This window comes from Podarcis cretensis, assembly GCF_951804945.1.
Source record: "Podarcis cretensis genome assembly, chromosome: 3".
Taxonomy (NCBI): Eukaryota; Metazoa; Chordata; class Lepidosauria; order Squamata; family Lacertidae; genus Podarcis; species Podarcis cretensis.
Window position 1 is genome coordinate 6,977,911 of NC_137172.1, and position 22,368 is coordinate 7,000,278.

A 22,368-nucleotide genomic window follows, 5' to 3' on the forward strand; every position below is an offset into this window, starting at 1 on the left:
AATGATGTACATCGCCTTGAGTTCCTTGGGGAAAGTTGGGAGAGAAATGTTTACACAAAGAAATTGAAAGTCGCATGGATATGTGTTCCTATGTGTTGAACTTAAAATAAAATAGAAGCAGTAAAAGATATCTAAATTGGCATCTGCAATTATACTTGGCTATGTTATGAATTAATGTATGTAAATTAAAGTTGAAAAGAAAGACCCAGATCAATGATTGAATCTGGGATCTTGATCACTAGGCAGCAATAACCCTTCCCGACTCTTTAGTCTACACTCTCTCCCTTGACACCTCCCTGAGTTCCTTCTTTCCTTCTCAAAATTCCAGAAAACACCCCTTCAGAAAATTCCGAGTCCTACTCAGCGTACACCCATAGAAATCAATAAACCTGATGTGCATTCAGCAGCATTAAATACCACTCTCAGTGACCTATGGGCACCCACAAGGCAGTGGATCCTGAATAATCAGTTCCTGTTAGGTCATGGCTCCATTCTGGGTTGAGTTCACCCTATCCCACCCATGTTCACATAACCAACTGGGCAGCAAAACCCAAGCTCTGCCTGGGTGCATGGAAAGCATTCACTGCAGTTATCTCCTCCTGGGACTCGGGGATGAGAACTTCAGTCAAGAGTGATCTTGGGCAGATATGATGCGCTTCCACTGGAGGTGGGTCATATTTAGTCATAGATGCTTTTTTAAAAAATGAAAAAATACAATTTTATATTTACAGGTTAATATGCTTTTAATTAGATGATCATCTGAACAGACTCATCTTTATTTCATTGCCTGCTTTCACAAATGGATTGATCAGGCCCACTTTCACAAGCAACGATCCAGAAGAATCAGCGTTGCAATCAGGCTTTCATACCTATGGTTGTGGGCTGCTCACTGATGTCACTCAAGGGCACATCATTGTGCACTGAAGCCACAGTAAGCAGGAAGCGTTAGACCAGATGTGCAGCGTTTGGTGAGTTCCTCCTGGCAGAACCCCCCTTTTCCTCTTACATTGATTATTGTCCTAAATAAAAGAAAGAAGGAAATCTGTAATTGATGGCACTTTCATGAGCCTGGAGTCGGAGTGCTCACCTTCAGGAAATGAGGGGGGATCAAAGAATTGTAGTGTTGGAAGGACTCAATGGAACGTTTAAGGCCACCCTGCAATGCAGGAATCTGTAGCAGAAGGGAAGAGGACATGCAGGCCCAGCCCCAAAAGAGATGTCAGTGGAATATGCAAGATCAATGCCGACATCTCCTGGCCCATCCTGGATGTCAGGATGGGCCACTGGCAGCTTCTGACTTTGAGGACTCCATCACAGGCTAGCATAGATCTATTAAATTATTTCTCATCTCCACAAAATTAGACTTCCGGGTTGGCGCCATCGCCGAATGGCGGACTCCCTCCGAGCTCCGGAGGGAGCCTGCTCGGCAGGGGCTGGGTCCTACCGCATCGGCGACGCGGGGACCCTCAAAAACCATGGGCGCTGAAACCCATGGACATGGTGACTCGGCTGGCACCTTTTGCGCCCCCCCCGACCCGCGAAGGAGCCTTTTTAAAGGCTGCGGAGCAGGTGACGGGGGGTGGTGCTTTGAGTCCTTCGCTTCCCCTGCCGAGCGAAGCCGCATGCCATTCAACGGAGAGCGCTGACTTCTTCTATTGAAAATCTGGACTTAAAAGAATAACCCGTGAGTAATCGGAACCTGGACTAAAAAGGGGGATAATTTTTTTTAAAAAAATTCGGAGTGAGAGGGGGAGGCGCAAAAAGGAAGTCAGCCCCCCCCCCGTTGTAGAAGATTTAAAGCAAAGGATTTGACAATTAAGATCGAGTGCAACCCTATTTTGACAAAGTTATTAACTTTGCGAGGGAAAATCATAAGACTGAGCTGGAGGAGAAAGGTGGAATTGAACTAAAAAGCAACCCCCCCCCCCGGAACCCTGGGAGCGATTTGTGAGAGCGCCGGGAGAAGAGAAATAGAGGTTTTGACAGCTGTCAAAGAGCTGTCAAAGCGGAAGAATAAAATAGAGATCTTTGTTATGAGGACTTTGCCGGTTACATTTGTTATAAACTGGATACAAATTGTTACAAACAAGGAATAACAAGTTATTTTGACTGGTGGACGTGATCTGGAAGGGAATTTAGTTATTGCAATCCACCTAGAGGAGCCGATGGACATTACAAGTATTGTTGGCGTGGAATTTGACCAGAAGTTTCTATCTCCTGGGAAACTGCAGAAATGGAACACTATTTTGTCTACAGAGGCACTAAAGGAGACAATAGATTTATCTATTGAAGAATGAAAAGGACTTGACGTAATGATTTGTTCTTGAATAACAAGCCTCTGTAGAGGAATTAGAAGCTTTTGGAATTGGAACATTTGTGCAGGAGAGCAGGGAAAAAGAAAAAAAAAAGGAGGAGTGAGATCAACAAGAACAACAAAAATAATAAGAACTGGACAAAGTTGGAAGTGGGATCATTTGGGACATCCAGATTTGACAGGTTTAAAGGAATAAAATTGGAGCTTTCACCCCTAGATATAAAAATCTGGATGGAAGAAATGGGCCTTTTTTGAGACAGACTCCTTCCAAGATTGGACATTCGAAACTAAATATGACTGGGAAAGGACTATGGTTTAGAGAGATGTGGGAACTCCAGGAAGATATCAGACGTCGAGGAACATTGGGAACGCAACCGGGAAAGGGGGGAGGGAAATTTGGAATCCAAAGGGCGTAAAATTATTTTTTTATTTTTCTTCTATTGTAATCTGTATTGCATATTAAAGGGGGGAACTCGCGGAAGGGAACAGGTCGATTTTAGGGGATGGGAAAATATTTTTAAAATTAAGTCAATGATAACAAGTTTAAATTTGGGATAAGAATTTGTTGAAATTATTTTTTGTTTATTTGTAAGAATTGGAATACAGGAGGGGGAGGGGAGGGGAAGTCCTGAAAAGATGTTATTGGGAAAAAGATTTTATGGAAAATCTTAATAAATATCATTTTAAAAAAATAAAAATAAATTATTTCTCATCTCCAGCCTCAGACTGCAGTTGCTTCTCAATTAATTTCTCCAGTATTTCTAAGAGGCTGTAGGAACTATCACCATTGTGTGTATCTGAAGAAGTGTGCATGCACACGAAAGCTCATACCAATAACAAACTTAGTTGGTCTCTAAGGTGCTACGGGAAGGAATTTTTTCGTTTTGTTTTTCACTACGGCAGACCAACACAGCTACATACCCGTAACTATCACCATTGTTGGCATTCAAGAATTTATCCCCTGATTCAGGTAATTAGGGACCATGAGGTTTCTAGCTCCGGTTCTACTGCTGGATATTGTGATGTATTTTGGTACTTCAGCTGAGGTCTGGTGAGTGCAGAATGAAGTGGGACTCTTTGTTGCCAAATCACATATGTGTTCTTGCAGCAGCAGCAGACTGCTGGCTCATCCTCACTTACTCAGCGCTGTCTTAACATTTTGGAGAGTTAGATCAGAGCCGTCATTTTTTACTGCCCATGGGAAGTGCAGATTGCACAGTTTGCACCCATATGAACATCTGTGGTATCAAAATTCCCTGTGCACAGAGGCAAATCTTGAGGCTCTAATGCTTAAAAGAAGATGCAGAACCTAGAAGTGCTGCATCAGCACTGAATCCAAATTTAGACATCTAAGAATAGGGTTAATATGTCCTGATTTATAAAGTGATTGACCACTATTCCCTTTAGCACAAACAAAGCCCTGCTTCTGCTTCCTCCAGTGAAAATGCAGAGTGTAGATCTGGAAATCAGGATTAAAAATGAGCAAACATTCACACGTGCGTGGGACCAACTCATGGGTAGATAGATAAGATAATACTTTATTCGGCTATAAGCCCACAAGGTAAAACAAATCAATAGATAAAATAGCATTTTACAATCTAAAATGCAATCTAAAATACTCTGGTTTCTCTTCAGATCGTATAAATCTTTCGCCTTTTACATGGGTATCATTTACTCCTACAGCAGCGTTCATTAGAACCACAGGAGACGTTTGTAATCTCTCCAAAGGGACAGTTCGCAGTCCTTGGGTCCTGGCAAAAACCTCCCGAGAATCTACACAGTGGAGGATTATCTGTGGAAAAGAGAGGGAAGTAGATTTTCATTATTTGAGAGAACTCCTTGTGCAATACAGAAACGTTAATTTGACGGGCGTTTTGTTTTGAGCATTGAAATAGCACTTTCAAGTATGAGAGGCTGAGGACCTAGACTAGGAAATTGGAGACCAGCCTTCAAATCCAGACTCATCATGAGACTCCCTCTGTGGCCTTGGGCCAGTCCCTCACTCTGAGCCTAATCTGCCTTGCAGGGTTGTTGTGAGGATTAAATTAAGAAGAACCATAGAAGCCACTTGGAGCTCCTTTGAGAAGAACCTGGGATATAAATGCAATGAAAAAATATCAGTATTATTATGTCCCATAATGCTGATGGGGAGATCGAGGCTGAGAGTGAAAGTGTGGTTATCCATAGGCCAGCTGGTGAGCTCATGGTGGATTCTCACAGACTTGGATTGTCAGGCATGTGAGGTCCTGATTTGACTGATGCTCCGGTCAACATTATTTTTGTGCTTCAGGTGAGTTCTGGTGAGTGCAGAATGAAGTGGGAATCTTTGTTGCCAAATCATATTTGTGTTCCTTCAGCAGCAGCAGCAGACTGCTGGCTCATCCTCACTTACTCAGCACTGTCTTAACATTTTGGAGAGTTAGATCAGAGCCCCCATTTTTTACTGCCCATGGGAAGAGCAGCTTGCACAGTTTGCACCCATATGAACATCTGTGGCATCAAAATTCCCTGTGCACAGATGAAAACCTTGAGGCTCTAATGCTTAAAAGAAGATCCAGAACCTAGAAGTGCTGCATCAAAACTGAATCCAACTTTTTACTTCTAAAAATTAAATTAATATACCCTGAGCGTATTATCAGCTACTCTGATCCAGAAACTGATCAGTGATTATTTCCTTTAGCACAAGCAAAGCCCTGGATTGTCCAGTGAAGATGTAGAATGTAGATCAGGAAAACAGGATTAAAAATTAGCAAACATTTGCACGAGTGGGACCACCAAGTGATAGGTATCACTTACATCTACAGCAGCGTTCATTACGACCACAGGAGATGTTTGTAATCTCTCCAAAGGTACAGTTCTTAGTGATTGGGGCCTGGCAAAATCCTCCCGAGTATGTACAAAATGGAATTTCATCTGTGCAAAAGAGAGGGAATTAAATTGTCATTATTTGAAAGGACTTCTTGTGCAAAACATAAACATTCATTTGACTGATGTTTTGTTTTGAGCATTGAGCCTGAGGTCCTGGACCAGGAAATGGGAGACCAGCCTTCAAATCCAGCGCCATCATGAGGCTCACAGTGTCTCCTTGGACCTCTCAGGGTCGTTGTGAGGATTAAATTAGGAAGAACCACAGAAGGCACCTTGAGCTCCATGGAGAAAAAGGCGGGAGATAAATGCAATGAGTAAATACATATTCAAAGCCTTCTGTAACAGCACGTCAGTATTATTATGTCCCATAATACCGATGGGAGATCGAGGCTGAGAGTGAAAGCCTGGTTTACCCGAGGCCAGCTGGTGAGCTCATAGTGGTGTTTTACAGATTTTGATTGTCAGGCATGGGAAGTCCTGATTTGACTGACATCATCAATTTTACATAGAATGGTTGATTTGGGGGGGGGGGATCTTCTTTATATATGGGGTTGCGGGTGGTGCTGTGGGGTAAACCGCTGAGCCTCTTGGGCTTGCCGATCGGAAGGTCGTCGTTCGAATCCCCATGATGGGGTGAGCTCCCTTTGCTCAGTCCCAGCTTCTGCCAACCTAGCAGTTCAAAAGCATGTCAAAGTGCAAGTTGATAAATAGGTACTACTACTGCAGCAGGAAGGTAAACAGCGTTTCCGTGCGCTGCTCTGGTTCTTCCAGAAGCGGCTTAGTCATGCTGGCCACATGACCTGGAAAAATTGTCTGCAGTCAGACGAGGGCTCCCTCGGTCAGTAAAGCTTGCTGAGCACCCAACCCCAGAGTTGTTTGCGACTGGACTTAACTGCCAGGGGTCCTTTACCTTTACCCTTATATATATATTTATTTACTACATATTTATCTCTTTTGCAAAAACAAAACAACTCAGTGGATATCACTTACCCCTGCAGCAGATTCCGTTGCTGCCACAGGAGACCCCCTTAATTTCTCCATTGACACAGTTTGTAGTTGCTGAATAATGGCAAGTTCCTCCTGCTAGTTCACATATAAATTGCCCTGTGTAAAAGAGAAGGGAAATAAATTCATTTCAGGGGGGCAAAGGGGTTGCCAACTACTTTTTTTCCAAACTAGAACCCTGCGTATTTAATGGGATGGCCAACTTTTACAGGCTTCTGCTGCCTCTCAACCTGTTAACTACTGTTTCTTTGGCCAACATTAGCAAGGGTCAGATCGGTCCTCCTTCTCTGCAAACACTCCAGCTGATTCCTGAACCTTGTAAGGGTGCTGGCACTCAGCTGCACCCAGCCACTTGGGTGGCACATAAATCATAACATTATGATGATGATTATTGCTCCTGGGATCTTTTCAGCACAGCTGCCAAACCTAAATTTTACAGGTTGCTAATGGAAGGTGAGAAAAAATAGCAAATAATTCACCCACAGACCCACATAACTGGCCAGTAAGTCATCCTTCATTCCATTCTATTGAAGGTTCCCCCTTTGCTTTCAACATCTGCCAATCAGAATTACTGCTGTTCTGAGCTTCAGAAATACCTTGCCACTTGCGCCCTCTCTGAGAATGGTTTTTTCTGTAATCTTCCCAGTAGTGTTGCCAATGTGTTTTGCTCAGCTCATACCCAAATGTGCTGGCTATAGTCATTCTCTTTTTTTTTTTTTTTTTAAATTTTTAAAAAGATCTTTATTGAACAGATTTTAAAAACCACATACAAAAATATAGCAGAGTTAATAACAAGCATATACCAAGCATATAAAAGGAAAACAAACACCAGTGAAGAAGAAAAAAGAGAAAAAGAAGAAAAAAGAGAAAAATAAAAAATATAAAGAGTAGGAAAAATACAAGACTTACAAACTTATAGACCTACAAACAATAAACCTCTGTCCATCTCGGTTTTGGGTTATCTTATCTTATACACTTTCTGCAGTTATTAATACCATCATACTACAACATAGTAGGTGTTAAATACCGTCTGCTGTTAAATTATTAATTCCAAAATTAACCTCCATATAACTTGTAAATTTGTTCCATTCATTTTTTATTTCTATACTATTATGATGCCTAATTCTTTGTGTCAATCTCGCTAGTTCTATATACTGGTGCAGTCTCACTTGCCAATCTCTGATCGTGGGCATATTGAGGGATTTCCAATTTTGCGCTATTAAAATTCTAGCCGCCGCCATGGCATACTGAATAAAGGTTTGATCCACTTTCTTTATCTCCTCACCAATCATACCTAAGAGAAACGCCTCAGGAATTTTAGGGAAATTATACTTCAATATTTTTTTCAATTCCTCATATATTTGTCCCCAGAATTTTTTCACCTCGTCACAGGTCCACCAAATATGAAAAAAAGTCCCTACCTTTACTTTGCACCTCCAGCATGTGATGTCTCCGGTTTTATACATCTTCCCCAGTTTTGCCGGGGTTAGGTACCAACGATACATCATTTTTTCTAAATTTTCTCGGAGAGCAGCACATGCCGTGAACTTCATACCCCGCTTCCAAAGTGTCTGCCATTTATTATATTCCACACTGTGACCAAGGTCTCTATCCCATTTAACCATAGCTCCTTTCACCTGTACATCTTTGGTATCCCAGTCCAGTAATTGCTTGTACATTTTAGAAAGAATTTTATTATTACTTTCTAGTATTTCTACCTGATATTTTGACTTTTTTTCGCTCATACCTGATTTTTTATGTTCACTCCAAAGGGCGTTAATTTGGTGGATTTGTATCCATTCCTTAATCTTTTCCTTCATTTCCTCGTATGGTCTAAGTTTCCATCCCTCTTCTGTTTTAACTAGGAGATCTTCATACGTCCACCTTTCACCAGTCATATTTACTTTTTTTATTTTAATAATATCAATCGGGGAGAGCCACCAGGGAGTGCCTGTTTCAATCAGATTTTTATTCCTATTCCACACTTCAAGTAGTGAGCCTCTAATGACATGATTAGAAAAACCTCTGTGGACCTTACCTTTCCCCTGCCACATATAGGCGTGCCAGCCAAACCTGATGTTAAAACCCTCTAGGTCTAATAAATCTGTGTTCTTTAGGGTGGCCCAGTCCTTTATCCAGCATAAACACACTGCCTCATAGTAGAGCCTTATATTAGGGACTGCAAAGCCCCCTCTCTCTCTCAAGTCTGTAAGTCATTCTCAGCTACCAGCCAGGTGAGGAGGGGATAAGGCCCACTCATTTGGCCAGGGGAAACAATCTCTTCATTGGGTATACTGATGGGGTCCTGAGGTGGCAACAGTGGGCATTCTTTAACAAAGAAACTTGCTGGGTTAGGTCTACAATGGAATCCTTCATCAGATATTTACTGTTCATAGATCCAGGCCCTCTGGAATTACAAAGGTCTTGGGGATCATGCACACTAAATCTTCTAAACTCTCAGCAATATAAATGACCACCATGGAAGCTGCCTTGTGGCTTATTCAGCATCCTGAACGTTCTGCTTTTGCAAAAGCCATGTATTCAATTTCAATTTCAATACTATATATATTGTTAAATACTTTCCTCCTCCACCACGCCTTTTTAAGCAGCCAGATAGGAGAGGGAGCAGCCAGTTCATACTGTTGTTCCACCTACAGCAGTTTCTCAGGGTCTCCAGCAGGGGAAATACCTGGGACTGAACCTGAGACCTTCTGCATTTCCAGCAGATGCTCCCTCCCTGTGCCCTCTTACCTGCAACAACATGGAAGAGGAGGAAGACCAGATAGAGGAATCCCAGGTAGAGGAATCTCATGGCAGCAGTTTCCTGTGAGATCTCTGCCAAAGGGAAGGCACTCTAAGGCAGAAGGAAGTGGAGTTTGGATGGAACAAGGAGGTTCTCTCTACTTATAGTGTTGCCATGCCAAATCCGGCAACTGTCAGCATAGCATCTGAACCCTCCAGGCCCCTTTCTCTTAAATCACCCTAAGCCATTTATTTATCATTCATCATCCTAAGATTTACCCACACAATTACCTTTCTCATATATTGACAATCTGTCCTGTGCTCCAGGCTTCAAACAGGTATTTCGTGCAACTCTCAGCATCCAAACTCTTCTCTCTTAACTCATCCTATGCAATTGATTCATCTTGGAGAACTTCCTAATATTTACCTGCAGAACAGCCTTTCTCCTCCTGTTTTCTTTCCATATCAGTTAACAGATTTCCTGCCATCTCACAAAAGCTGTTGCCAACTTCACAGAGCCTGGATAGAAAGGAAGTGGAATTTCGTGTAAGAGCTCGGCTGTAATGCAGTTTGATACAACCTCTTTGGGTTGGACTGTTCAGTTTGACTGCAGTTGCCATACCTACCAAGAAAGAATCTTTTCAGTTTGCTTTTCTCCTGGTCTGTACCTTTTTGGTTGCAGTTTGCTTAACATGCTTGCTATTGTGATGCATATAGTTTTATGTACATTGCCCCCATTATATGCTTCCCCCCATACCCACATAAATTAATTACTTTATCCCATCATTCATAAGTTATAAGCACAACCAAGAACAACACCCAGAAGATGAGAGGAGAAACATGTTAGTAGAAACATTGTTTAAATTCTTTTGATCAGTTGTACTCTGCTTTTCCACATGCTAGCAAGGTTATGCTTAAAATTCTGCAAGGAAGGCTCAAGCAGTATGTGGACCGAGAACTCCCAGGATTGCAAGCTGGATTTAGAAGAGGCAGAGTAACCAGAGACCAAATTGCAAACATGCACTGGATTATGGAGAAAGCTAGAGAGTTCCAGAAAGACATCTACTTCTGCTTCATTGACTATGCAAAAGCCTTTGACTGTGTCGACCACAGCAAACTATGGCAAGTTCTTAAAGAAATGGGAGTGCCTGATCACCTCATCTGTCTCCTGAGAAATCTCTATGTGGGACAAGAAGCTACAGTTAGAACTGGATATGGAACAACTGACTGGTTCAAAATTGGGAAAGGAGTATGACAAGGCTGTATATTGTCTCCCTGCTTATTTAACTTATATGCAGAATTCATCATGCGCAAGGCTGGGCTGGATGAATCCATAGCCGGAATTAAGATTGCCAGAAGAAATATCAACAACCTCAGAGATGCAGATGACACAACCTTGATGGCAGAAAGTGAGGAGGAATTAAAAAACCTTTTATTGAGGGTGAAAGAGGAGAGCGCAAAATATGGTCTGAAGCTCAACATCAAAAAAACGAAGATCATGGCCACTAGTCCCATTACCTCCTGGCAAATAGAAGGGGAGGAAATGGAGGCAGTGAGAGATTTTACTTTCCTGGGCTCCATGATCATTGCAGATGGTGACAGCAGCCACAAAATTAAAAGACGTCTGCTTCTTGGGAGAAAAGCAATGACAAACCTAGACAGCATCTTAAAAAGTAGAGACATCACCTTGCCAACAAAGGTCCGTATAGTAAAAGCTATGGTTTTCCCAGTAGTGATGTATGGAAGTGAAAGCTGGGCCATAAAGAAGGCCGATCGCCGAAGAATTGATGCTTTTGAATTATGGTGCTGGAGGAGACTCTTGAGAGTCCCATGGGCTGCAAGAAGATCAAACCTTTCCATTCTTAAGGAAATCAGCTGGAAGGAAAGATCGTGAAGCTGAGGCTCCAATACTTTGGCCACCTCATTAGAAGGGAAGACTCCCTGGAAAAGACCCTGATGTTGGGAAAGATGGAGGGCACAAGGAGAAGGGGACGACAGAGGACAAGATGGTTGGATAGTGTCTTCGAAGCTACCAGCATGAGTTTGACCCAACTGCGGGAGGCAGTGGAAGACAGGAGTGCCTGGCGTGCTCTGGTCCATGGGGTCACGAAGAGTCGGACACGACTAAACGACTAAATAACAACAACAACAACAACAAAGGTTTTAACCTTTAAAGCCCTATACAGCCTAGGACCCTCGTACCTACGGGACCGCCTCTCCTGGTATGTCCCACAGAGCAACAACAAATCTGCTTTTCAGTCAAAAGGCCCCCAGAGTAGCTTACATACAATTTAAAAACCAAAACAAAACATGGCACACAAGCAGAAAAGGACAGGAAAGGAAGATGAAAATGAAAACCAGATCTCCTTACCAATTCCTAGACAATAAGCATTTTGCTTAACATGCTTGTTTTTGTGTTGCATGTAGTTTTATGTACATTTTATGACTCCATTCTCCCCCAAACAACCACATAAATTAATGACTTCATCCTATCATTCCAAAGATATAAACAAGAAGAACAACAATTCTATTAAAAAAAACAAGACTCCAAAAATGTGAGGAGAAACCTGTTAGTAGAAACATTGTTTAAATTCGTTTAATCAGTTGTACTCTGCTTTTCAGCCAAAAACTTCCAGAGTGGCTTATGTACAATGCCTGGAAGTACATCAAGTATATATGCTTCTAGTGTTAATTAAACTGTTGCAATCAACATTATTCAAACCCCATTGCAAATCAGGTTTACTCTCAAGATTTAAGGACTTTCAGCTGTTTGCAATGTGCAAATCAAGCAAAAGCAATTGAAATAGCTCAACACAACAGATGCTTCAAATGGTTCCCCCACATTCAACTGAAAATGTCTGAGTTGCCTTTTGTTTCCCTCTTCCCTCCCTGTTCTTTCCTCCTTGTGTGCCATTTTTTTTAAAAAAGAGATTGCACATACACCACTTGGGAAGCCTTTCCCCCCTGAAAAACAGGGTATAAATGATATAAACAATTTAATAATAAATAAGGTTTCTACTAACAGGTGTCTTGTCACATCTGATTTTGTTGACTAACTAAGAGAATACAGTGGTACCTCGGGTTAAGTACTTTAATCGTTCTGGAGGTCCATTCTTAACCTGAAACTGTTCTTAACCTGAAGCACCACTTTAGCTAATGGGACCTCCTGCTGCCACCGTGCCGCCGGAGCACGATTTCTGTTCTCATCCTTAAGCAAAGTTCTTAACCCGAGGTACTATTTCTGGGTGAGCGGAGTCTGTAACCTGAAGCTTATGTAACCTGAAGCGCATGTAAACCCAGGTACCACTGTAGATACTTGGGCCCCTTTCTCATTTCTGTATTTTTATTTTTATTTTACATCTGTTGTTCTTGTTTGTGTTTCTTTATTATGAATGATGGAACAAAACCACTAATTTGTATGGTGTGTGTGTGTGTGTGTTTTGGAGGGTGCACAAATTAGTGGAGGAGCACATAAAATTACAAGCCTCACAGAAACAAGCATATTAGGCAAAAATGAATCCAAAACTGCAGACCAGAAGAAAAGCCAATGGAAAAGATTCTTTCTTTGTAGGTACAGTGGTACCTTGGTTCCAAAATGCCTTTGTACTCAAACAACTTGGAACCCAAACGCTGCAAACCTGGAAGTAAGTGTTCCGGATGGCGAACCTTTTCAGAACTTCCTAAGATATACCTGAAGAACATCCTTTCTCAAACAATCACAACGTGTGCTGTACTTCGGGTGCGGTTTTTCCCATTCCATATCAATTAACAGATTTCCCGTCATCTCACAGAATCAGCTGCCACGTTCACAGTGCCTGGATGGAAAGGAAGCGGAATGTTGTTTAGGAGATTTGCTTTAATGCAGTCTGATGCAACTGCAATTGCAGTACAGTGGTACTTTGTTTCTCAAACTTAATTCGTTCCGGAAGTCCATTCCAAAACCAAAGCGTTCCAAAACCAAGGCACGCATTCCCATAGAAAGTAATGCAAAATGGTTTAATCCATTCCAAACTTCTAAAACAACCCCTAAAACAGCAATTTAATGTGAATTTTACTATCTAACGAGACCGTTGATCCATAAAATGAAAACAATAAATAATGTACTGCGGTCACACAATCAGTCAATCAGTAGCTGAACTGGGTTACACACAGTCACAAAAACAGAACAAAAAAAGAGCCACAAAAACCAAGACACAAAGTAAGTAGCAAAAACAGACAGACCTCAGAGTAACACTCAAAATGGAAGTGCAACACTCAAATCGGAAGCATAACACTCAAAACAGAAGTGTTGCACTCAAAACAAAAGTGTGGCAGTCAAAACGGACGCATAACACTCGAAACGAAGCATCTTTGGCTTCTGAAAAAAGGATCGCAAACTGAACCTCTTACTTCCAGGTTTGCAGCGTTTGGGTTCCAAGTTGTGAAAGACTATAGCCAGCACAGTTGGGTGTGAGCTGAGCAAGACACATTAGCAACACTACAGGGGAGAATCCAGAAAATACCATTCTCAGACAGGGCACAAATGGCAAGGTATTTCTGAAGCTCAGAACAGCTGTAATTCTGATTGGCAGATGTTGAAAACAAAGGGGAACCTTTAGTAGAATGGAATGAAGGCTGACTCAATCGGCAGGTCTGTGGGTCTGTGGGTGCATTATCTGCTCATTTTTCTCCCCTTCCATTAGCAATCTGTAAAATTTAGGCTTGGCGGCTGTGCTGAAAAGATCCCAGGAGCAGTAATTATGATTTGTACACCACCCAAGTGGCTGGGTGCAGCTGAGTGTCAGCACCCTTACAAGGTTCAAGAATCAGCTGGAGCGTTGGCAGAGAAGGAGGACCAATCTGACCCTTGCTAATGTTGGCCAATGACAAAGTAGTTAGCAGGTTGAGAGGCAACAGAAGCTTGTAAAAGTTGGTCATCCCATTAAATATGCAAGATTCTAGTTAGGACAAAATAAGTAAGTATACTAATTTTAATGGAAATAAGATTAAAAATATGTTAAGACATTTATATGATAGAAAATAGAGAAAGATGGAAAGGAATTGCTGAAACAATTAATGGAAGTGGAATACAAAGAGGGAGGTGAGAGGAGGTCAATGATACAAGGGAATGAAAGACAGAATATGGAAAAGGTATGATGTATGTTTTTTAATTGTTTTTGTTTGGTTTGGTTTAGTTTATTGTGTTAGTTTAATGTGTTAAGGTTGTGTTTTGTATTATTTATGTATTGTATTTTTTTTTCTCTTTTTTGTTCTTTTTTTTGTCTTCTTTCTTCCTTTTCTTTTTTGTAAGCTTTAAAAGTAATAAATATTATTAAAAAAAAAGAGAGATGACCTCTTGTGCAAAGCAAAACCATGAATTTGAGAATTTGAGCATTGGAATAGCGTTTTCAAGTATGAGAGGCAGGCTGATGTCGTGCTTTGAGGGTCCAACTAGGACTTGGGAAACCAGCCTTCCTTCCACTCCCACCTTAGCCACGAAGCTTACTGGGTGACCTTGGGCCAATCACTCACTCTCAGCCTTACCTACCTCACAGGGTTGTTGTGAGGATTGAATAAGGAAGGTAAGAAAGTCACCATGGAGTCAAAGCACATAAAGCGTATAAAAACCATATTGTCAGAAAAGCACTGTTTAATGTCTGGATAAGATATAAGGATTTGCTTGAAAACAAAACTCCAAGGTGGTTGTCAGCAATGGAAGCAAAGGCTCAGAAAAAGCTCAATATGGAGGCCAAATGGCCGAAATATTGGGAAATTTTGGAACAAGAAGGAGACAGATTAAAACTGCAGAGTTTTGAAAAACTAAAAAACAAAGTGCGAGATTGGCTTCATTATTACCAAATAATGGAGGCTTACAATTTGGATAAGAAAATTGGCTTTCAGGACTTCCGGGTTAGCGCGATCTGGTTAATGGCGGATTCCCTCCGAGCTCCGGAGGGAATCGGCTCCGCTGGAGAAGGGTTCTATCGCGACGGCGACGCGGGGACCCTCAGAAATCGCAGGCGCTGAAGCCTGCGGACTTGGTGACTCGGCGGGCACCTTAAGCACCCCCCGACCCACGAAGAGCCTTTTTAAAGGCTGCGGAGAGGGTACGGGGAGCGGTGTGGTGCTGTGAGTGGACCGCTACTGCAGTGGAGCGTAGCCGCGAGCCATGGCCGGAGACCGCTGACTTTCTTCCCTGAAATTCGGACTTTAATTAACCCGTGAGTAGAATGGAATTTGGACTTTAAAATTTTTACTTTTGAATTCGGCACGATCGGGGGATGTGCTAAAGGGAAGTCCGCACCCCCCTGCTTACAGAAGATTTAAAGCAAGGATCGGAGAACTAAGGTGGAGAGTTTTTTTTCTTTTTGGTGTTCTTTTAAAAGATAATATTTTCATGAGTTTGACAGAAGAAGATTCGTGCTGGAGTGTAAGAGTGGAATTTTGGAAGCTTTTGTTTAAACCCCCCCTCTCAGACCCGGGAGTGTTCTGTATGTGAGCTGGAGAAAAAGGAACAGGAGTTTGACAGCTGTCAAAGGAGCTGTCAAACGGGCAGTGAAAGTTAAAAATCTTATTATTTAACACTTCTCTGGACTAAATTTGTTTCATTTGAATTAAAGAGGTTGGGAACAAAGTAGTGAAATAACAAAGTAACGGACTGTTGGGAAAGGACTATTAGGCAACTAGAATCCCCCTAGGGGAAACATTGAAACACTACAATGGCTGCAGATGGAAAATTACAGGCAGAGATAGAAAGAATGTTCTTTCTCGTGGGAATTTTGCAGGAGCAGACTACGGCTATGAGTAAACAACTTATAATCTTGAATTCTAAAATAAGTGACTCTGCTGAATGCACAATGGACTTGACCGGAAAAAAATCTGCAGCTGAATTAGAAGAGATAACTTTGGAACAGGAGGAGAGGGAACAAGGAGTGGAGCATGTACAGATGGAGAGTACCAAACAGAAGCCTACACTGTTAGAACATAAAGAAGAAGACTTTTGGATTACAAATCTGCGAAAGATGCGAGAGAGGAGGGAGGAAGCCCCCGGAACACTTGGAATATTTGAATTTAAAAGAAACAAGAAATATGATTGGGGCTTCCTCTTTGAGTATGGAAGATTAGTTGACCTTTCGCAGCAGTTGTTACCAAGTATTTTGGATGGAAGAAAATCTGATGAGACTGAGCTAGAACTCCTTCGAGACCCGATGACCAACAAAGAGGGCTACCAACAAAATCGGCAGAGAAAGACTGACAGAGACTTGAAGGCCTCAGATGTGAGGAATCCAGGCTAAAAACTGTTTTTGTGGACGTTCATTTGGGAAGGGACAGAAACCGGGGCGGGGGGGGGGAGGGAAGAACAGAATTTTAAAATTCTCATGATTTTTGTGTTTGATTAGTATGACCTATTTTTAAGATAAAAGGGAAACTCGTGGAAGGAATTTGGGTCGACCTTAGAAAAGGATTTAATATTTATATGAAAATTGGATAAGTAAAATTTGGCCAAGTAATATGAATCAAGTATTTTTTTTTTTTAAAAAAAATATACTTATATAACAACAATATGTTAAGGATGAGAGATATGAGCTTGCTGAGTTAATTTAATTAAATTAGGATGTATGAAGGGGGGGTGGGGGGAGGTCAAGAACTGGGGTTAGGAAAGTAAGGACATGAAACCTTATATGTGTTGTTTTTGTTTGTGTGTGTCTGTGTTTATAAAATGTGAAAATCCAATAAAAAAAATTATAAAAAAAAAAAGAAAATTGGCTTTCAGGTGGAAAAATCAAAATTGGAAATAGAACTGTTAGACCCCAAAACTAAGAATTTGTCAAGAATGTATAACTTTCTGTTGAAATGGAACACTCAGGATGAAACGGTAAAATCAGCTATGATAAAATGGGCACAAGATGTTGGACATAACATTATGATGGCTGACTGGGAACAGTTATGGACCACAGGTATGAAGTTTACGGCATGTAATGCCTTAAGAGAGAATATAATGAAAATGATCTACAGGTGGTACATGACGCCAGTCAAGCTTGCAAAAATTTATCATTTGCCCGAAAATAAATGTTGGAAGTGTAAAGAGATTGAAGGTACATTCTTTCACCTTTGGTGGACATGCTCAAGGATTAAGACTTTCTGGGAGATGATTTATAATGAAAGGAAAAAGGAGATGATTTATAATGAAATGAAGGAGAAGGTGATGGAGTACATGGAACTGGCGGAAATGACTGGCAGAATCCGAGACCAGGGAGAAGAGTCGGTAGAAGAAGATTGGAAGAAATTTAAAGTCTATTTACAGAAACACTGTAAAATTAAGGAATGTTAGAGGGAGGTTGGAATGAAGCTAGGTGGTTTTAGCAATAAGGTGGTTAAGGGGTACGTAAAAATGGATTGTTAACATGTAAAAATGTAAAGCTATAATATATTACGATAAAGTATCAAGATAAATGCAAAAAGGGTAAGGATTTGCTGAAACAACAATTGAACTGGAATACAAAAGAGGGAGGTGTGAGGAGGTCAGGGAAATAAGTAAAAGAAAGATAAGATATGGAAAGATTGAAATATTTTTAATTGCTTTTTTACTTTTTCTCTATTTTGTATTTTTTGTTTTCTTTTTCTTTTTTCATTTTTGTAATTCTTTTGAAACTTTAATAAATATGATTGTATATATATATATATATATATATATATATATATATATATATATAATGAAATGAAAAAGGTATTTAAATATACCTTTCTGAAGAAACCAGAGGCCTGTCTCCTGGGCATGGTCGGCCAATTGGTGTCAAAGAAGGATAGAACTTCCTTTATGTATGCCACAACAGCAGCAAGAATACTTATTGCAAAGTACTGGAAGACACAAGATTTACCCACCCGGGAAGAATGGCAGGTGAAGGTGATGGACTATATGGAACTGGAGGAAATGACTGGCAAAATCCAAGACTAAGGAGTAGAGTTGGTGGAAGAAGATTGGAAGAAATTTAAAGTTTATTTACAGAAACATTGTAAAATTAAGGAATGTTAGAAGGATGTTGGAATGAAGTTATGTGGTTTTAGCAGAAATGATATAAAGGATTAAGTAAAAATGGATAGTTAATTGGTGAAAGAAGAGAGTGTAAAATTACAGTATGTTAGGATAAATTATTAGGATAAAAACAAAGATGGAAAGGATTTGCTGAAATATCTAATTGAACTAGAATACAAAAAAGGGAGGTGTGAGGAGGTCAAGGAAACAAGCAAATGAAAAATAAGTTATGGGAAGGTTTGATTTGTTTTTTTGTTTTTTCTTTTTTGTATTTTTCTGGGTTTTTTATTTTTTGCTTGTCTGTATTCATGGTGATGTATTGTCTTGTTTTTTCTTGCTTAATTTAGTGTTTTCTTTTTGTAATCTTTAAAACTGGAATAAATATTATTATTTTTTTTAAAAAAAGAAACAAAGTCACCATGGAGGAAAAGGTGAGATATAAATGACAGAAAAATGAAACTTCTTCCCCTGCTCTTCAACAACAGGAGCAGTTCCCTCAGCCTAAGGGTATCACTACTGTTTTCACATGTATTTAATCACAGATTGGGCACTGCCCCTGGGAACAAATCTTCTTAGAATCATAGAATGATAGAATTGCAGTGTTGGAAGGGGTGAGATATAAAAACACAGGTCCCACCTGGGACCCTTGAAATTAATTCTGAGCAAACTCCATGAAGCAGCATATATTTATTTTAGTGATCACAAAAATAAAAAATAAATACTTGCAAGATAGATGACCAAAGCAGGCACACCTCGTTTCAACAAAACACATGTATATATTCCTTGTCCGAGTGTAAGCCCCTCCTCTGTGCTCAGAGGTCACAGATTTCACAACCGCCTGATTACAATCCTAAAATTCCCCTGTTTGTAAGACTCCCTCACAAGCACTTTTAACCACAAGTTGTTTTTAGCCACAGGTGAAAGCAGGTTTCATGTCTAGGTTCCAAGGACAAACTTATTGAAGCATGCAAACATTTGTTCTTCTTGCTAGAGTTCTTAAGCCAGAAGCTCCTAAAGATACAGCACCCTATAAATAACCCACAAAAACAAATCATGTTAAAAGGCCCCCGGATAAAAAAATCCCTAATTGTTGCATCCTTATGGCCTTATGACCTTTACAAAAAAGCAATAATTAAAAGCACTATTTATTCTGAAAAAACCATCTGAAAAAGCCACATTTCTCATGAAGAGACTCGAAGGCTCATCTACTCCAACCTCTGCAATGCAGGAATCTCAGCTAAAACATCCATGACAGATGACCATCCAACCTCTGCTTATAAACCTCCAAGGAAGGAAAGTGCACAGGCGCCCAGGGGAGATGCAAGCAGAGCAGGAAAGATGGACCTCCTAATGGACCGCTCCACCAGATTGTCTCTTGGGAAGAGATAGGAAGTAGGGCTCATGGCATCTGCTTTTGCTGGAGGTTAAGCTGACTCTTGTCTACAAATTGGTAAGCAGTTCAGGTTTTTGTTTCCCTTTTCCCTTCCTGTGCCATGTTTCTTTTTTGTTTTTTGTTTTTTAAATTGTACATAAGCCACTCTGGGAACCTTTTGACTGAAAAGCAGAGTACAACTGATCAAAACAATTTAAACAATGTTTCTGCTAAGAGTTGTCTCCTTATATCTTCTTGGTGGTTTCTTTCTTTTTGTTAATTCTTACATTTCTTGTTCTTGCTTGTGTTTATAGCTTATGAATGATGGGATGAAGTCATTGATTTATGTGGGGGTTTGTGTGGGAAGCCTATAATGGCGGCAATGGACATAAAACTACATGAATCACAAAAACAAGCATGTTAAGCTAAATGCATCCAAAAAGGTACAGACCAGGAGAAAAGCACACTGAAAAGATTCTTTCTTGGTAGGTATGGCTACTGCAATCAAACTGAACAGTCCAACCCAAAGAGGTTGTATCAAACTGCATTACAGCTGAGCTCTCACCCGAAATTCCACTTCCTTTCTATCCAGGCTCTGTGAAGCTGGCAGCAGCTTTTGTGAGATGACAGGAAATCTGTTAACTGATATGGAAAGAAAACAGCAGGAGAAAGGCTGTTCTGCAGGTAAATATTAGGAAGTTCTCCAAGATGAAAAATTGCATAGGATGAGTTAAGAGAGAAGAGTTTGGATGCTGGGAGTTGCACGAAATACCTGTTTGTAGCCTGGAGCACAGGACAGATTGTCAATATATGAGAAAGGTGATTGTGTGGGTAAATCTTAGGATGATGTGCAAGATAAATAAATGGCTTAGGGTGATTTAAGAGAAAGGGGCCTGGAGGGTTCAGATGCTATGCTGACAGTTACCGGATTTGGCACTGCAACACTATAAGTAGAGAGAACCTCCACCTTTGGTGGACATGCCCAAGGATTAAGGCTTTCTGGGAGATGATCTATAATGAATTGAAAAAAGTATTTAAGTATACCTTCTTGAAGAAACCAGAGGCCTTTCTCCTGGGCATGGTTGGCCAATTGGTGCCAAAGAAGGACAGAACTTTCTTTATGTATGCTACAACAGCAGCAAGAATACTTATCGCAAAGTATTGGAAGACACAAGATTTACCCACTCTGGAAGAATGGCAGATGAAAGTAATGGACTATATGGAATTGGCGGAAATGACTGGCAGAATCCGAGACCAGGGAGAAGAGTCGGTGGAAGAAGATTGGAAGAAATTTAATGACTATTTACAGAAACACTGTAAAATTATTGAATGTTAAAATGACGTTGGAATGAAACGAAGCGGTTTTAGTAATAAGGTTAAACAGAAATATGTAAAAATTGATCAAGAAATAAGATAAAACAAAGAGGGTAAGGATTTGCTGAATTAACTATTTGAACTGGAATACAAAAAAGGGAGGTGTAAGGAAGTCATGAAAATGAGTAAATGAACTTTAAGAGATAGAAAGAGGGATTTATTTTAAATTGTTTTTATTTTTTCTGTAATTTCTATTTTTTGTTTGTTTGTTTTTTTGTTTTCATCAATTTTGTAACCTTTTTTAATGGAAATTTTAATAAATATTATTTTTTTAAAAAATGGAAGTTGAGGTGTCTGGGCTCGGAGGGTGTAAGATTTTCCTTACGCCCCCCCCCCCAGCCTAGCCTGCGATGGTCAGAGTTTCAGGTCCCCACATATATATATATATATATATATATATATATATATATATATGTATGTACATATGTAGAGAGAACCTCCTTGTTCCATCCAAACTCAACTTCCTTCTGCCTTAGAGTGCCTTCCCTTTGGCAGAGATCTCACAGGAAACTGCTGCCATGAGATTCCTCTACCTGGGATTCCTCTATCTGGTCTTCATCCTCTTCCATGTTGTTGCAGGTAAGAGGGCACAGGAAGGGAGTAGCTGCTTGAAATGCAGAAGGTCCCAGCTTCAATCCCAGGTATTTCCCCTGCCAGAGACCCTGAGAAACTGCTGTAGGTGGAACAACAGCATGAATTGGCTGCTCCCTCTCCTATCTGGCTGCTTAAAAAGGGGTGGTGGAGGAGGAAAGTGTTTAACAATATATTTAATATTGAAATTGAAATTGAATACATGGCTTTTGCAAAAGCAGCAATGTTCAGGATGCAGAATGAGCAAGAAGGCAGGTTCCATGGTGGTCATTTATATTGCTGGGAATTTGGAAAAGTTAGTGTCCATGATCCCCAAGTTCTTCCTAATTCCAGAGTTCCTGGATCTATGAAGAGTAAAAATCTGATGAAGGATTCTATTGTAGACCTACCCCAGCAAGTTTCTTTGTTAAAGAATGCCCACAGTTGCCACCTCAGGACCCCATGAGTATAGCCAATGAAGAGATGGTGCCCACTGGGCAAATGGGTGGGCCTTACCCCCTCCTCACCTGGCTGGGAGCTGAGAAAGACTATAGCCAGCACAGTTGGGTGTGAGCTGAGCTATACACATTGGCAACACTACTGGGAAGATTACAGAAAATAGCATTCTCGGAGAGGGCGCAAATGGCAAGGGATTTCTGAAGCTCAGAACAGCAGTAATTCTGATTGGCAGATGTTGTCAGGGAACTGCCATCGGAGAGTCAGGTGGTGGAGGGGCTCACGGAGGCTAGGAGACCCTCGGATGCAGAGGAAGGAACCAGCAGGGGGGGAGAGAGAGTTCATGGAGAAACTCAGTCGGAGGGATGGCTCCAGGAGACTTCCAGTGAGAACAGCGGGGAGGTCTCAGGACCTCCTCTGGGTACACCTACCCCTCGCAGGAAGCTGTCACGCCGAGAATCCCGAAGGAGAGTTTCCGTTAAGGAACTCTTATGTTGGCGCAAATTCCGGAAACGCCCACTGACAGATTCTGCCAGCGATTGAGGGAGTCATGCCTTGAGGGCTCCCGTAAAGGCAGAGCTTTGAAACCTTTGCAAAGCTCTGAGGGATTCAGCTTTTACGCACAAGCAGCTCATTATCCCATCACAGATGTTG

The 22,368-nt window shown here is 40.9% G+C and overlaps 1 protein-coding gene across 2 annotated transcripts in view; it reads right to left on the reverse strand.

The window, feature by feature from the left end:
- Positions 1-22,368, reverse strand: part of LOC307211811 (uncharacterized protein) — a 198,677-nt gene that overhangs the window by 138,363 nt on the left and 37,946 nt on the right. Inside the window, exons 1-4 of one of the 2 annotated variants that reach the window (XR_013836586.1) lie at positions 6,173-6,407; positions 5,111-5,227; positions 3,990-4,106; positions 855-1,019 (exon numbers count right to left, since the gene is read on the reverse strand). Coding sequence is in view for 1 of the 2 variants with exons in the window: in XM_079968860.1 (XP_079824986.1) it covers positions 3,990-4,106 (117 nt within the window). In the remaining variant the exon portion in view is untranslated. Of the gene's footprint in view, positions 1-854; positions 1,020-3,989; positions 4,107-5,110; positions 5,228-6,172; positions 6,408-22,368 lie in introns of those variants that run through there. The other variant, XM_079968860.1, reaches the window with a different exon arrangement.